The following is a 16,976-nucleotide window of genomic DNA, read 5'->3' on the forward strand; positions in this document are numbered from 1 at the left end:
TAAATATTCTAAAACATAAAAAAATAAATAAAAAAAAAAGACCTGTATTATTCTCTATTGTGGTTCATGGTACATTTAAAAGAAAAAATAAAGAGGAAAAAGTAGTTTTATCTTACATTTCAAATGCTTATCTCTATGGCTTCTGGCGATACCCGTTCCATTTTATAGATTTGTCAGCACAAAATGCAATAAACCAATACCATTTTATTAAAGGAATTGTGTCCGAGTTTTTAATTATGTCTTGTTTTGTTCATGAAAAAACAAAAAACAAAACAATGTGACAAATTAAAAGACTGTAAAACTATAAGACAATAGTTGGAAAAGAACTGAGAATTCCATCTGTAAGCAAAATGTACTTCATAACGAGACTGAATAATTATTTTCTGGCAAACAGCTGCAAAAAAAAAAAAAAAAAAAGTCTTCACATTTTATGAACAATGGAGGAAAAGAGATTAAAAGGTTTTACAAAAACATCCCTACAGTCTACTGATACTAAGCAAGAAAACTCACTGCACAGGAAAGTTTATGGCATCGGAGGGGAAAAAAAATAAAATTAAAATAAATTCAGGGTTCTACAGCTTTTCAGTAGTGTCGGGGGTACATAGACACAGGTGGGGCCTGACCCATGTTGGGTGCTGGTCTTGGGGCTTGCTGCTGAGAGGCCCCACTACTCACCAGATGGTTGAGAGAGGGTCCACTCTGAATGAGTGTGTCCAGAGCTTTCTGGACACTCGGGTTGTCAAAATTGATGCCTGAAGCAGAGGTGGGGGGTCTCTGAATACTGGTGGCAACTGGCATTCGGCCTGGAGGGTTTGCGTACCCCTGAGATGCAGGTGCAGGAGGACCTGGCATTGGTGGGCGGGATGGGTTTTGGGAAGGAGACTGGCCAAGAGATCCATATGAGTGTGACTGTGAGGGTGCAGAGGGGAGGCCAGTAGTGCCTGTTAACTGCCCACTGCCACTGTTGAACAGACTGAGGATTTTAGCCTGCAGCTCCTGCTGGTGACTGGGATTAGCCGAGGTGCTTGAACCCGCTGACAGACTGAGATGACCCGACTGTGGGGGTGTGTGAGTAGATGGAGGGAGTGCTGCAGCTGAAGAGGGAACTTCATGATGTACTGCTGGAGGAGGCCCAACATGGACTGGAGCTGTATGGAGACATATCAGTTATTTGCTTCTCTATAGAAATCATTGTATTCAACAGAAACGTCAATAACCATTTCCAGTCCACCAGTTCCTCTCATTTTTATGTGCATGTAAATGAAAAAAATTAAACCAAGGAGGTGGCATTACCTGCAAGGGGATCTGCTGTGCTTCGTACCAGCCGAGCTCTTTTGTCCTTCAGGTATGCAATCAGACTGTCCAACTCGTCTGGAGTCACAAATCTACCCAACAAAACAAGATTATTCTTTCAATACAGAGAAACTAAATATCATGTAGATTACTACAACACACCATCACTAACTGATGAAATGTTGCATTCCCCAAAGCCATGTTATTTCATTGTAAAGTCTCCATGTTTCAGGATACTTGTATAAAAGCATAAAGATTTAAACCAGCTACCTATTTTCAGCCAATAGTGTGATGTTCGTAAGTAAGGAGACGGGGTGGCTCTCTCGGTCAGGCTCTCTGAGTAACACATCATCTGCCATCTTCGCAGCCTTTCTGGCTATCTCCTCACGTTCTTTTTCACGGTTTTCGATTTTGTAGGTGTCATAGTTGTGGGCAACCAGCATCATGGCGTCCTGCATGGGCATGTTTCGATGCTCTGTAAGAATAAATGCAAGAAATGAAACCAAACAAAATAAGATTCTGACACTTCTGAATTACCTGAAACGTTCCAAAAAACACGTTAATGTCATCCTGAATTACCTTGAGGTGTGCCAAACAGGATATTGACAGTGCAGGAGCGATGCACCTGATGTTGTTGGGTTATGATGATGGCAAAAGGAGTACGAGCTCGGCCTACATCCTCCAGTGCTTGAGTTAGAGACACTTCTGTGTTGAGGAAGATCAAATCCACCACCATTCCCAAGTCACGGACCTTCCGCCCAACCGTCTCAGCATACTCCCTACAGTTGGTTTTAAAGCACAAGTACAGAAGCGCACGCACACACACACACACACACACACACACACACACACACACACACGAGCAGTATGAAATGAAAACATTCCATGTACTTTGAATATTTAGAGATGTTTCTGGTCCAGTATCAGTTTTTCTTCCTATAAACAACAGACTGTGGACATACTTTTGGGCTTTGTTGACAACAATTACAGAGCAGTCGACAGGACGGTCAGCGTCATGACGCCGCTGGAGTTCTTCATAGTACTGCCGATACAGTTCATTACGCCGGCGTTCTTCTGGTCGTAGACGCTCCTCTACAGGTAATGAGAGGTGGGAGTGATTTCAAAATAATGTCCGTTTAAATTTGTATCCATTTGAATTTAATTATGCAGAAATCCTGGTACTTTATATTCTTAGTGCTTTCAATTGTAAACCCAATATTACCAAAAAAAAAAAAAAAAGTCAAGATATTAGAGGAAAATCATGAGAATTAAACCCAAACATGAGAAAAAAAAAAAATCTATTAAAATTCAGAGTATTCAAACCAACCAGTCCTAAACTATACCCTGTACACTGAAGGCAACATACCTTCTGGCTCACGACGTCCATTCCAGGGATCTCCATAAGGATCCCTGTAGGTCTCGTCCTTCCTCCTGAAATAATCTTCTGCACCACTGCCACTACGGTAGTATCTGTCATACTCGCTTCTGCTGTATGGGAAAAATTTCAGGTTCAAACAAAAAGCTTAACCATTAAAGACTCAGTGGATGGTTTGTCAGTCACCTGTAAGCAGAATCCCGTGGGTCACCTCTGATGTCCTTGTCTCTGCTCTCTGAGCTACGGTACCGGTAATCAGGGTCACGAGAGTGGCCACCTGGTCGAGGCTCCCGGGAGTCCCTCCCATCACGGCTGTCCCGAGGCTCACGTCCGTCACGCCCATAAACAGGTGAGCGAGACCGAGGTCGGGGCTCTTTGCTGTCCCCGTAGGTGCTGTAAGGGGCCCTGAGAAAAATGTTATCCATTAGTGCAGGTTAAGAGTTGAAGCTGCCTTTGAAATATTAGAAAACAGGAATGCCTGTCCTTAGCGGATGAGGACAGGTCAATGGGCTGGTAGTGTAAAACTTGTAACGGCGCAAATAAACAAAGTTTTTTTTTTCCCCCCCCTTTGTTTTCCTTCTTCTTCAGACCACTTGCGTGTATTCAAACCGGTAGGTGATTCCGATAATTCTTAGCAGCAAGTTTTCAAAAATGTTCTGTGATCTACAAACACACAACTACCAACCGAACATTTAATGTTTGACCACAAATCCAGCGCTGAATAAAACAAACTTTTTGAAGGTGGTTTTATTTTGCACATACAGCGCAATAGGCTCACAGGCTGTTCATTCTTCCAGAAGTTGAACTTCCATACTATAAATGAGGTTGCAAGAATGCCAGAGACCAAGTAAAGACGTTTCAAGTAAAATCATATAATATTCTGAAATAGCATGACATACCAGTTTTGAGTCAGATTAAAGTATTTTCCTAACCGCTTGTGATTTGACAGTTTCTCTCGTTAAAAAAAAAAATAAATAAATTTATACATCAAATAAATAGTATGGTTAACCAAACATTTGCTTATTACCATGTAAAACGTAACTTTCATTAAAGGCTCAACTCCGAAGCGGTTCACAAACAAAATAAGACAAAACTACCAAAACACGAAGCGCGTTTAGCGATTATTTGTATCGCCACACAATGATACACTGCCTACTTTTCTATTCCCTAACATTTAAATTTTCCCTGGTCCACAAAAAATAAAATAAATAACGCAGTGTTACACTTACTCTATTTACACTGAAGTAATATAAAATTCCAGCAGCTAAGTGTTGTACAGAATTTATTTATATAAAAAAAAAAAAAAAAAAAAAAAACCTGCATATTCTGTCCAAGGTACAGTGAAACACTTTACTTACAATATGACGAGATAGAAAGATGAGAAGAGTTTCCCTTAAGTGGATCAGATGAAATGCAAGACTTACAGCAAGTCAACATGGAGGAAGTCTAAAAGATAAACTTTCACACTGACCTTTAGTTACTTATCTTAACAATTCACAATAGGCAACTAAATCTAAATATGCAGAAACCCAGTGACCAGTGGAGCTGGACCATAACCTGCTGCCTCTGAAATAAGTTTCTCTGATGTGTAGGATGCTCTGTAGCATGTACTCAGTCATAAACTGTATGGTGATCACTGAGCTGAGCTGGTTAAAGGAATACATAACAAAGCTTAAACTAAAAATACAAGACCATACTGGCAATTATGGGGTCTTTTTTGTATTATTATTATTTTTTTTTTTTTTTAAATATAAATACAAAAGGTACTCTATGGAGTTTGGACCACTAACAACCTGCAGCTGTGGTTTTGAGGATAGGTCAACATGGTTTGTATTTTGTGCAGACATCAGCTGATGCAACGGTTTTATGTTATACACTGCTACTATTCAACTTTAGATCAGATACATACGCCTAATTAAAAATGTAAAATATTAATGATAAAAATATTGTTGTGAGGCATAGACCTTCCTACAGGATATGAAACATGAGAAAGTGACACACGATAGTCCTATCGTCACGCAAAGAACACCAGTGCTGAAAAAGAGCCACGACGTGAAGAATGTTTGAGACAAAGACACTTAAATTACATCCATATGTCTCTATTCTTTATTTCAACACATCAGTAAACTTGTAACTTTGGTTGAAATACTGAATCCGGCATAAACAAATCCGTCTAATGGTGCAGTAGCATCCATAAAGCGAACTTCTTCACTGGTGGAAATTACAGGTGAGGATATAGTTAAATACCTTTTTTTTTTTTTTTTTTTTAAAAACCAACAACTGTGGCGATGGTAGTTCTTCACACTCATTTCGCGTTACTTTACCTTCGTGGAGGGCTCTGCTGGGATTGAGGTTTAGCTTGCCGTCGCTCCACTGCCATATTTACATCTGAAAATAAATCAATCCAAACGTTGAACACAACAGTGACATGGAGATCTGCTAATGATGTTCACGCAAAAAATGGAAGTGGCTGCGTCACCGTCCAAATGAAACAGAGTGCCAGGATCCAAATTTTAAAATCCAAAAAGGACGGAAGTTCAAAATGCAGAAGATTCTGTCGCCCAATCTGTCAAATTGAGTTTGAGATGAACCCAAAATGATGGACGTCTTTTCTCCGGGTCAAAATTTGCAAGAAACTAGCAGAGCTTGAATGTATTAGATTTTCAAGTTCAAATTTGGGCTTCAGAAACTCCCCAAACCAAAAAGGTGACACATCTGAATCCGCGTTGAAATATTGTACACAACAGCATTGCCAGAATTTAAAAATGCATGTTTGCCTTTATTGTTGATTTGCAAGTTCAAAAAGGAAAAGGAGGAGGAGAGAGAGAAAGGGAAAAAAAAAAAAAAAAAAAAAAAAAAAGCACCGTGCGTTCGTGGTTGATCAGACTCTAAACGTAGGGGTAATTTAAAAGAAATAAATAAAAAATAAATACATTTTATTCCTAAATTCAGACAAATAATTATGCCATTCAATTTTTTTTTTTTTTTTTTTTTTATTATTAGCACATAACCTGACCTTATTCTTTCATTAGCTTGTTTTTTTTGGAACACAAATAATAACTCCTTCAGCCATACAATCACATCACTTGCAGTTAAGGCTTACCTATTTTATAACCTTTATATATTCGACCTTTTTGGGCCGCCTTTGCAGCTTCGGCTTCCTCAACGCGTTCAAATTGTACAAATCCGAACCCACGAAACATGGATACGCCTGGAAGAGGAATATTTTAAGTGCACAACCTTAGGACAATTCTGAAGAGCCATTTTTGATCAAAATACCCATTTAATCCCTTTTAAATATATAAATTAGAACATTCTTGTATTTCATGCGAACTTGTCTGTAATTTTAACTAGTCAAAAATATTTCACGACTTTTAGGGACAACCTCCCTAATGCATACTGTCGTCATGTCATTAAAACTTGCATTGTGTTTACTGACCGACTACCTTCCCGTATGGGCTGAACAGGTCTTCCAAATCCTTCTTTTCCATGTCGGAGGTCGGCAAATTCCCAACAAAAATCCTCCTCTCCAAATCTCTAGGATCATTACTGCTGCAAGAGCGCGAATAGCGCCCTGGTGATAGGCTGCGACTCCTTCGGCGAGACATGATTAGATCCCAAGTTCACCGGTTTGTATCTTCGTGCGTCTCAAATGCTTGAACAGGTTTGGTTTGTTCACTTAAGAGATCAAATTCCTTGGAAGGATAAAAGGTCAGACAGAGCATCAAAAAGAGTTCAATCTTCAAATCGAAATTAAACTGAAAATGTACCGATAAATCATAAACCACTCCAAAATATTTACATATATTTATAATTTTCTAATTTAATTAACCTGTTGTGCAACAGGTTAATACACAAAAGGAAAAAAAGTTGCACTGCAAGTGATATTTTTTTTCCTTTTTAATAAATGTTGATTTATGGTAGCTTGTGCTGAAATGAAAATATTCTCATCTCCCCATAAAATGGATTTTGGATAAAATTTTGTTTGAAATAATCGTTTATTGGATATATGCGCTTAATGAAGAAGAAAACTAGAACGTGTAAAAACAAATACATTAAATCTGTTTAAATGGCACAAGTTATGCCAGAATTTGACTGAGACGTGCATAATGAATTAAGGTTTCTTCTTGTAAAATGTGCAATGCCCCTTTTCATCTTCACTGCGTGCAGACTTTATTATTAGTGCAAAATAGATGAGTTTTCCACAAAGAAATGGCAGCAGAAGAAAATGAGACCACACTAGAAAAGCAGGACTAATCAGTGATGAAAATTCCACAAATAATGTAGGAGAAAATAAGCCGCAATTCCCACGGTGGTGTAAAGAGAAAAACTTAAAATGACTGACTATACCACTGATTGTTTCCCCTCTTTAAATTTATTTTATTTTTTTAATTTAATAAGTAATGTTCAATAACACACTTCTTTTGATCCAAAATGCAAAGTTCTCGACACCGTACCCCAGCGAAATCCAAAACGGTCCTTGGTGGTTGTATAGCGAGAGAGAGAGAAATGACAGACACCGGTGTCTGAAGTTCAGGATTCAGAGTGAGATATACTCTAGTTATAGTTGACGAGTGAAATATTTTAGAAGAAGGTTCATGGTGCAAATTTAAAGTCACACCATCCGAGAAAAATAAGCCCCATTGGGTCTCACAACAGTCCTTTGTGAAATAAATGCAGTCCTCTTCTCTTGAAATAACGCCGTCTTGAAGAAAATCAGATTAGCTGAAATGAAATCACGTTCCTGCGGTCACTCTGAAAATGCCAAAACCTAAAACGGCGCAATTTTCTTAAAAGTCCTTAGGAGAAATGTGCGTTTTATGTGCCTTAGATAACGCAATATAAAATTATTTAAGGACAATAGACCCGCAAGAGGTTTTTCGGTCTCAAGATACATACAGCAGAAAGACCAGAGAGTTTCATTGCATTTATGCTTGAAGGAATTTACATAAACCTTTCAGGAAGCAGCTCCTTACATACCTTAACTTGAACCTGGATGGCCTGGATTCAGCATCCACTGAATTTAGGAACTAGTGTGTCTGAGAAAAGAAAAGAGAAAAAAAAAAAAAAGAAAAAAAAAAGATAAACACCACAATAAGCTTATGAAAGTAATCAACTGAAATGCTCTAAAATATAGTCTCAAACTGCCTTTCAGAAAATTATTGAATAAATTGATTCACAATAACAACTCTCCACACCAGCCTCAATTTCCCATGGCAGAAATTCAAGTTGCTGGAAACATTCCTCCTAGATTTTGGTTCACATTGACATGATAACATCACTGCGTTGCTGTAGATTTGTCAGCTGCAGATCCTCAATGCAAACCTCATCATTCACCACATTCCAAAGGTGCACTATTGGACTGAGATCTGGTAATTGTGGAGGCCAAGAGCACAGTGTCAACAACAACATTGTCATGTTCAAGAAACTAGTTTTGAGATGTTCTCAGGTAGGTCTGGGTGGCTAAACAATGTTCAGATGATATCAAAGAACGTGCCAAGAAAATATCCTGCCAAAAATGTCACACCAGCCTGAACCACTGATACATGTCAGGCCATTTTCATACTTTTATATGTTAGTTACAGCAAATTCAGAACACCAGACTAATCAAACCAGGCAATGTTTTACTAATCTATTTCTTGACCAATATTAGTGACCCTGTGTAAACTGTAGTCTCAGTTTCCCATTCTTAGCTGACGGGCATGGCACTTGGTGTGGTCTTCTGTTGCTGTAGCCCATCTGCACCAAGGTTTGAGATTTTATGTAGAGCAGGGCGATATGACCAAAAATATCTATCACGATATAAATTTTAAAATTTGCGATAACGATATAACTGACAATATAATTGACACTAGACAAAATACTTTACAACTCCACAACTTTAGTGCAAAAAAACCCATTAATGTATTTTCACTTAAACAAGCAGCTGTTTTTTTTATGTGCATTGAAGTTATATAAAAAATTTACAGTGCAAATTCCTTGCTGACATTTTAACCAAAAGGTATTTCCAGTGGAAATTGGCCGACATATCCTCAGCATAACCATGTATAATATCCACAACTTAAAAAGAGGTTACACACACACACACACACACACACACACACACACAATACCATACCATACCAACTTTATTTCTAAAGCACTTTAACATAAAACCAGGGTTTCACAAAGTGCTGTACATGTTAATAGCATACGTAAAGAAAATTAAAATGAGATACGATAAAATAAATAGATACAATAAATTAAAACATGTTAAAACAAATTGAGTCAACCCCTCTAATCAATGCCAAAGGCTTCAGCGAATAAATATGTTTTAAGAAGACTTTTAAATTCAGAGACAGAAGAGGCCTGCCTAACATGCAAGGGCAGATCATTCCACAACTTTGGAGCAGCTACAGCAAAAGCACGATCACCTTTAAATTTATACTTAGTTTTCGGTACCTTAAGGAGCTGCTGATTGGCGGACCTAAGGGAACGGGCAGGTGTATATGGTTGTAGTAGCTCCGAGAGGTAGGGGGGGGCCAGGCCATTAAGAGATTTAAAAGCAAATAAGAGAATTTTAAAAACAATCCTAAAATGTACAGGTAGCCAGTGGAGTGAAATTAAAATAGGGGTAATGTGCTCAAACTTTTTTGTTCCAGTTAAAAGACGTGCTGCAGCAATATGGTAATATTATGTTGAAGCACAGTACATATCATACATATCACTCCGCGAGGCTCCTGCCTAATATAGCCGTAATGCTCCCAATCCATCAAGCGGTGCGGGTTCGTAGCTTAGCAAAGTCGTACTAAAACATTTGACAGATTTTCGAGCGCCGTGTACATAAAATCGTTTCGAGGTCAGTAAACACAACCAGAATTCATGCATAAGGCACACGGGATTATAAGGGGCACTGTCGATTTTCAGAAAAAAAAAAATATCAAAGGATTGATTTTAAGTGTGCCGTATTTTCCAAACAACACGGTAATAACGACGGCCCGCTAGCATGCTCTACCAAAAATAGTGCTTTGTTGTGTATCTGACGGACGAAAGCCAAACCAGTTCCACACCACTGAAGTTGCAGCATTTTTACAAACCAATTCTGGTTCATCCGTTTCATTTAACGATCCGTGTTCGCTCTTCTCATTCTGCGTCGCCGCCATGTGCGTATGTAAACCTAGGCACTGCGCATGCGCGTTTTACCCATATTCTATCGCGATATTTCATTTTCCTATCGTTGCCCAAAATTACACCGGTATTACCGTGAACGGTATGATATAGCCCAGCCCTAATAAGATGCGCTTTTGCTTACGTTGGTTGTAAAAAATAGTTACTTCACTTAATATTGCCTTCAATTCAAACCGGTTTGGCCACTGTCCTATGATTACCAACAAGTCATTGTAAGTATTAAAAATAAGCTGCTTCTAGGAACAAACACATAATTTTTAAGAAACCTCAAAAAAGTCAATTAGCTGTAAGTACTTCACGTGCCTTGATTTAACGGGAAAAAAATAAGTAAACAAAATTTGAAGCATGTTTGTAAATGAGACATTATAATCTCAATTGGATCATCTGTATAAATGAAGGTTAAACAAAATAACTGAATGACCAGCAAAGCAAAGTAGCACATTCAAATGCCAGTCAAGTGTATCACCTCTCACCAAACGCCTTTTTAGCAATACAAATTCGACCGCGGCTCGTAATGTTACTTTCGATTGGGACTCTTCGCCAAAGCTTTCCGGTATCCGATTTACACGATACAACACTAGCTATGTAATCCAAAAATAGACTCGTTACACTGCTCATAAAACTAAGTCGGTTAACATTAAAAGCAATGCTCTCATACACCGCCATTCCGAGAGACGTTATTGGTTACGGAGTAGCTACATGGAGCTAGGTTAATGTCGGCGGTTAGCTTCTTAACGCTACCTTAACCAGGGACGTTAAAACCAAACAGATAGGTTCACAGTTACGCCTGCAAATGCTTTACGATCCACGGTTCGCTGCAAGCAATGCTATAGCAAGAACGACAGGGCGACAATGTACTTACCTTCAAAGTCTATTTCGTGTCAATTTTCAGCCACCCAGCGTCACGATCAACCACTATCCGCTCACAATGCTGCCCTTCTTCTTCACTTAATTTACGGCAACTGGCCCCTGATATCTTCTTCTACCCCTTGTGTGGATGTAACTACCATTTCATTTAGCCTATATATCGCCACCTATTGACTAAAAATAAAATACGTGCAGTATGCCCTTCGAATCAATAAAACGAATCAGACCTTTAGAGCCATTAAAAACAATTACCAGAAAAATATACGTTTTTTTAAACGGAGTATTTTTTTTTAACCCTCTAACAAATGATATAAAGGGAATTAAATAATAATTTGCATATATGCGTTGTAATTTGTATTGTATTGTATTTTCTAAACCGGTCTCTCTTTTTTTGCAATGTTTTGCTTAATTAATAAAAATAATTAGTTCACGCTATTTTGACTCAGTATAGCTTAGCGGCTTCAGATGACTGGAAGGTAGCAAGGTTGCCAGGTTGAGATGTTGTCCTCTCGGTTTGTACGTAAAAATAACGAAAGCATTATAATCCCTGAATTTCGGCATTTTATAATATGTAATGTACTTCATGTTAATTTCCAAAATGTATGAGGATATGCTAAGATTATAATTATCGTCTAAATCTACACATTCGTGCTCACGGCAGCGTGAACGTTGTTGTTTTACCGGCTTGCGCAGACGGTTTCCTGGACTGGGCGGTCGTTGTGTTGGGAGGAGTCAGTCCCACATACCTGGCAACATCCACCGTCGCTTTGTTAACGCTTCATTGAGCCAAGATGGCAGATTTCGAAGAGCTCAGCGATGAAGAGAAGGTATTGCTATATTAATAATCCTCACAATAACAACGGTTTAGCTCTAACCTTTGTCGTGAACAATTGCAGACCTCGGAGGGATCTTTAAAGTCGCGTATGAATTTACCAATAGGGCTATGGTAGGTGTTTGTTGGGTGCTAGCTAAACCTAGGCAGGGCTGTATTTGACAGCTCGGAGCTGAAGCTGTTACGTTCTTATACATAGAGTAACTTAACTAAATTACTCGTTTTAAATAGAAGCCATATTCAGCGTACGGCTAACGTCGATTGCTGATTTTGCTCTTAACTTTGCAGTGGTTGACAACTGTTAAATCGAAGGAAGTCCAGCTACTTCCTGCATTTACACCAAGGATCATGACAGAGCATCGATAGCAAAACACCACCCACACCCTATTCACTTTCACGTTTAGCTTCCTCAACCGGTTTTGATATCGTAGGACGTTAAAGTTTGTGGGTATTTTATGCACTAAAGACCTGGTTTAGAAACGCATAAGGAGGGTAGGTCTTCTGCCTCCCTGCAGTGTTACTGAGCCTTGCAGTGACTGGTGTTGCTGTCTGTATCATGCTGCAACATGTTGTAAAATAGCGCATTGCATTCCTGAAGCTGGTATCTGGCCAGGAACTTAACTATTTAAGTATTGTTTCAGTGAATCTTTCAAAATAAGATTAATAGGTTGGTGTGATATCTACACTAAAATAATACATTTGAACTTGTCTGAAGAGTCTGCGTAAATAGTGTGTTCATTTGCGTTTGAATTACACGATGGAGAAGCTGAGTCTGAGCCTGAGAGTGTGCTGTATGCTCTGAATGCCACAATGCCTGCACCACTCTTAAACTGGGTTATTCATTGTAATGTCCCTCTGCCCTTTCAGCAGGACAGCCCAATTGTAGGTCAGTGCCAGCTGCAGCCTGAAGGCTTTAATAATCCTGTCTGCCTGACAGATAGCATCACTGGCAAAATCATACTACAATGTGATAGTGACGTCATAGGTTTAGTAAAGGGATACAGTGAAGGTGGCAAATTTGTGATTTTAAAAAAGGGAACTTGTAACCTCTATAGAGAACAACTTAACTTCAGATTTTACAATGAGCTGCCTGGTATAAATGTACAACTTGTGGTCCTCATTGAGTTTTACTTTATGAGAGCATAGTATCTGCCTCAGTCACTTCGTTCTAGGGCTTTGACACCACATGCTTGCACATACATACTGGGTGACTGCTAAGAAAAGCCCTTGGGTGACATGTACTGCCATCTAAGGAGTGGCAGAAATAGAGCTAACCAGCCTCTGGCCAAGAAAGTTTGCCCAGTACTCTCTGCTTCACTCTAGTGGTTATTTTGCAGGTTTTAATCTGTTCATATAAATCACCTACTATATCTGTATCTTTATAAAAATGGATACTGTAGCAAGACTAAATAACACCAAAGTTTCTTAGAGATCAAGTGCAGATTCCCATTGATGATGTGGTACTCATCAACACATCTTATTTATTTCCAGGTCCGTATCGCAGCTAATTTTGTGATGCATGCTCCTCCAGGAGAGTTCAATGAAGTTTTCAACGGTAAACCCCGGTTACACCTTGTGTACTAACTGCAATCCATGTGCAAAGAAAAATGTGTTTATGGTTATCTTCCACTATTTGTTGTTCTCAGATGTGCGACTCCTGCTCAACAATGATAATCTCCTCAGAGAGGGTGCAGCTCAGTAAGTTTCCTTCTTTAGCTTCTTTCTTTTCTTTTCCTTTTCTTTTTTCTTTTTTTAAAGGGAACCAATTATTACTCTACTCTCCTCCATTATTTGGAACATGGTCAATGTTCCAAATAATGAGATGACATGCTTATGCAGTCCAAAGCTTAATCAGGCTTCGGACTGTAGTAACTGCTGCATTTCAGACGTTGTTTGCTACACGTGGTTCTCCATGATGTCATTAAGATCTGCTATTCTTTACATTGTCAAAAAGGGCCAAGTATCAGATCACGTAGCACTACTCTAGAGTCTAAGAATAACAACAATGTTATAGATATGGATGCAGCTTATGGTTATATTGTCTTTTGTTATAGTGCCTTTGCCCAGTACAACATGGATCAGTTCACCCGTGCCAAAATTGATGGATATGAAGATCCGGCAAGTTTTGGCCTTTTCTTCTTTTTTTTTTCTTTTCTTTTTTTTCTAAGCATTCAAATAAGTTACTATTATTATTGAATCTACAATTTAATTTATCGTAGGATGCTTGAATGAATTCCCATGGTAACAGCAGGTTTCTCTGTCTGGTCCCCTGCAGGTTCTGATAACAGAGCATGGAGACCTGGGTAATGGCCGTTTCTTTGACCCCCACAACAAGATCTCCTTCAAGTTTGACCACCTGAGGAAGGAGGCCAGCGATCCTCAGCCCCATCAGGGCGAGGCAGCCCTCAGCTCATGGAGAGATGCTTGTGACTCTGCTATTAGAGCATATGTCAAGGAGCACTACCCCAGTGGAGTCTCCACCGTAAGATCGCTCCCTCTCTCATTGCACTATGGCTGTCATGTTGAGTTTAAGCATAATAAGTCACCCACTCCTGGTTATTTGTTTCAGGTTTATGGGAAAACAATTGATGGCCAGAAGACCATTATCGCTTGTATCGAGGGCCATCAATATGAGCCTAAAAACTTCTGGTAAGTTGAGAAAGGATAATGATCTCTTTCTAAATGTCCTTATCAGATTTTCCCAAAGAATTATGTTGATGTAGTGTATTCGTAATGATGCATTTAGGATCGTCTTTCAAGCATAGCCTTCTGTGTTTTCCTTGCCCAGGAACGGTCGCTGCCGATCTGAGTGGAAGTTCAGTGTCTCACAGCCTACAGCACAGGTTGCCGGAGTCTTGAAAATACAGGTATGTTAAGTTTTTATTTGCCGGAATTTAAGAATATTCTTGATATTAGTTTTGTCTCAATGTTGTATTTCCTCTCCTTACCACAGGTACATTATTATGAGGATGGAAATGTACAGCTGGTCAGCCATAAAGATGTACAGAAATCACTGACTGTGTCTGTAAGTGTTGCTCTATGTCTGTGGGCTAAAGTTTAAGAACATGTTGATTTTATTTGGATCTGTTTAACTCATGTACGTTTATTTTTGGCAGAACGAGAGCCAGACTGCAAAGGAGTTAGTAAAAATTATTGAAGATGCAGAAAATGAGTACCAGGTATGTGGGAATTGCCTAAATTTGAGAGAAAAATAATAATAAAGCCACAGAAGAGCTGTGGCAAGTTGTATAAAATGTACTTCCTACTGGCTAAGATCCTCAACAAGCTGTGCACATATGTACAAAGAACAATAGGTGATCTTTAAAAGGGGAAGACTGATTGCAACACACTTTTTTTTATTTTTTTATTTCCTAGTTGGTAAGTGAAGCTACTAATGGCATTATTTTTGTAAGCACTCTTGGCTGACAAATGACCATTGCAAGATTTTTATATATTTACACCATAGTGTTATAAAATAAGTGACAAAAGGTGTCCCGTTAAATAGTTGGAAATCAGAATCATTAATTAAATAATTACAGCTATTTTCAGGTGTTGAGTGAACATTGTAAAATAAAATAAAATAAAACGCATGTTTATTATTAACTGGAACTGACAGCTATTTCCAAGGACTGTATCAGGATATATACATAACGTCACTGTTTAGGCAACTGTTTCCCATCTTTTAAAAAAAAAAGCTTCAAAGGGCACCAGCAGCGCAAACAAACTGTAATTAGTGGAGGTGACGTCTAGCAGACAGCAACGGGCTGTAGCTGTCTCTGTCAGCACGCCTGTTAGCCAAAACATTCAAGCTCTGTAACTTTAAACGTTAACTGTGTTTAATTTATTGACTGAGATATAGAAAGAAGTTCACTTTTCTAACTATAAACATGCTTTTCAATTCAGGTTTATACATATGTATATCACAACAACAGTCACCTCAAGGTGATTTATACTGCAAGGCAAAACTCACCATCGGGTAATCCCCTAGGAGCAAAGCGCTTTGCAACAGTGGCAAGGAAAAACTCCTTTTTCACAGGAGGATACCTCTGGCAGAGCCAGGCAGGCAGCCATCTGCCGTGATTATAGGGAGACAGGGCAGAACACACATGCACACTTTTTAATGCTGCTAATTTTAACATTTCAGGTGGCCATCAGTGAGAACTATCAGACCATGTCAGACACCACATTCAAAGCCTTACGTCGCCAACTCCCAGTCACCCGGACCAAGATTGACTGGAACAAGATCCTGAGCTACAAGATTGGCAAGGAGATGCAGAATGCTTAGAGGAGAGGGTCTGCTGGGGTTACAACAAACTGATTGGGAAACTGGTAGCTGCGCAAACATGTGTGATGCAACCTAATGTACTGTATGTCCTTCCAGAGAATTACAGTTTTTGTTCAGCACTAAGAGGGAATGCCTTTATTTTAAAATGACATTGAGTGGTCTAACTGTTGCTCATTTGTAAACTTTTTTTAAACTAATAATGCCTTTAGTGACACTGTGAAAGTTTGGCTGGTGTCTGTCATTCAAATTCTCACAAATACGATGTACACAGAGTGGCTCTGGTCCCTCAGTGTTTCAAACAGACACATGGCCTCCATAAAGCTCCTTGATTTTCATGTAGCAACTTACACTTTCTATATAGCTAGAGTCCTCTAAGAGCTTCCTTACCTCTATAGTTTTCTTTTTCTTTTTTTAAACAGAGGGAAACTATTATATGCAGTTTGAAATGTTACCCAACTGGAGAATATAGCATTCCTTTGGTTGTAGCCAGCAGGAATACTAAAGTACATCTTTTCTTGTCCCATTCCTAGACACGGTCTTTTACCTGTCAAAGTTTAGTTCTTCTATTTCTCTCAGGTACTGAGAGATGACTTGAGTGATATTACTTTCCCCTGGCATGATAAAGTATTGGTGTCCTCTTGCCAGCTGTTTGCCTTTAGCTCCTGCTATATTTTTTTATACAAACTGTAAGTACATTTATTATTCATGAAATAAAAAAATTGCACAAAACATTTTAAGCACTTGTCATATATTTGTTTTGTTTTTTTTTTTTTGTTTTTTTAATCAGTGAAATTATTTGCTTTCAGAGTTCAGGGTGGGGCATCTGGATCCTATCACAGCTGTCACATGATGTGAGGCAGGGTATACAGGGCTAACACATGGAGACAAATGACCATTCACACTCACATCCACGCATATGGTTAAATAATTTAACCATATGTGTGGATTTAACTTAAATTAGAATTACCTGTTAACCTAACCCCATGCTTATCTTTGGATTATAGAAGAAGCAGCAGTACCTGGAGAGAACTAACACAGGCACAGAAAGACCCCAAACTGGTTTTAAACACAGCCTTCTTGCTGTGAGACAACAGTGTTAATCACCACACCACCGTGCCTCCTCTATCACATATCATTTTTGATATTTCTAATTTAAA

At 38.9% G+C, this 16,976-nt stretch overlaps 2 protein-coding genes across 5 annotated transcripts; one reads left to right on the forward strand and one right to left on the reverse strand.

The window, feature by feature from the left end:
• Nucleotides 1–184: 184 nt before the first annotated feature.
• On the reverse strand, nt 185–10,947 carry ncoa5 (nuclear receptor coactivator 5). Of its 4 annotated transcripts, none has more exons than XM_026166935.1 (12): nt 10,698–10,947; nt 7,649–7,707; nt 6,108–6,363; nt 5,772–5,879; nt 4,993–5,056; nt 2,855–3,073; nt 2,660–2,778; nt 2,256–2,385; nt 1,873–2,075; nt 1,564–1,768; nt 1,294–1,385; nt 185–1,148 (listed from the first exon to the last, which is right to left on the reverse strand). In XM_026166935.1, the coding sequence occupies exons 3-12, from the start codon at nt 6,274–6,276 to the stop codon at nt 583–585; spliced, it is 1,875 nt and encodes a 624-aa protein (XP_026022720.1). In that variant the 5' UTR covers nt 6,277–6,363; nt 7,649–7,707; nt 10,698–10,947; the 3' UTR covers nt 185–582. The 4 variants fall into 4 exon arrangements, with proteins under 4 accessions (XP_026022720.1, XP_026022719.1, XP_026022718.1 ...); XM_026166934.1 differs by having other exon boundaries at nt 1,873–2,072; nt 2,660–2,781; nt 10,698–10,945; XM_026166933.1 differs by having other exon boundaries at nt 2,660–2,781; nt 10,698–10,944.
• A 483-nt stretch (nt 10,948–11,430) lies between these two features.
• On the forward strand, nt 11,431–16,556 carry LOC113022000 (F-actin-capping protein subunit alpha-1-like). Its single transcript, XM_026166943.1, has 10 exons — nt 11,431–11,529; nt 13,026–13,089; nt 13,181–13,232; nt 13,589–13,652; nt 13,810–14,016; nt 14,104–14,183; nt 14,323–14,401; nt 14,488–14,559; nt 14,651–14,713; nt 15,679–16,556. The coding sequence occupies exons 1-10, from the start codon at nt 11,494–11,496 to the stop codon at nt 15,817–15,819; spliced, it is 858 nt and encodes a 285-aa protein (XP_026022728.1). The 5' UTR covers nt 11,431–11,493; the 3' UTR covers nt 15,820–16,556.
• Nucleotides 16,557–16,976: the final 420 nt, after the last annotated feature.

This window comes from Astatotilapia calliptera, chromosome 5, assembly GCF_900246225.1.
Source record: "Astatotilapia calliptera chromosome 5, fAstCal1.2, whole genome shotgun sequence".
Taxonomy (NCBI): Eukaryota; Metazoa; Chordata; class Actinopteri; order Cichliformes; family Cichlidae; genus Astatotilapia; species Astatotilapia calliptera.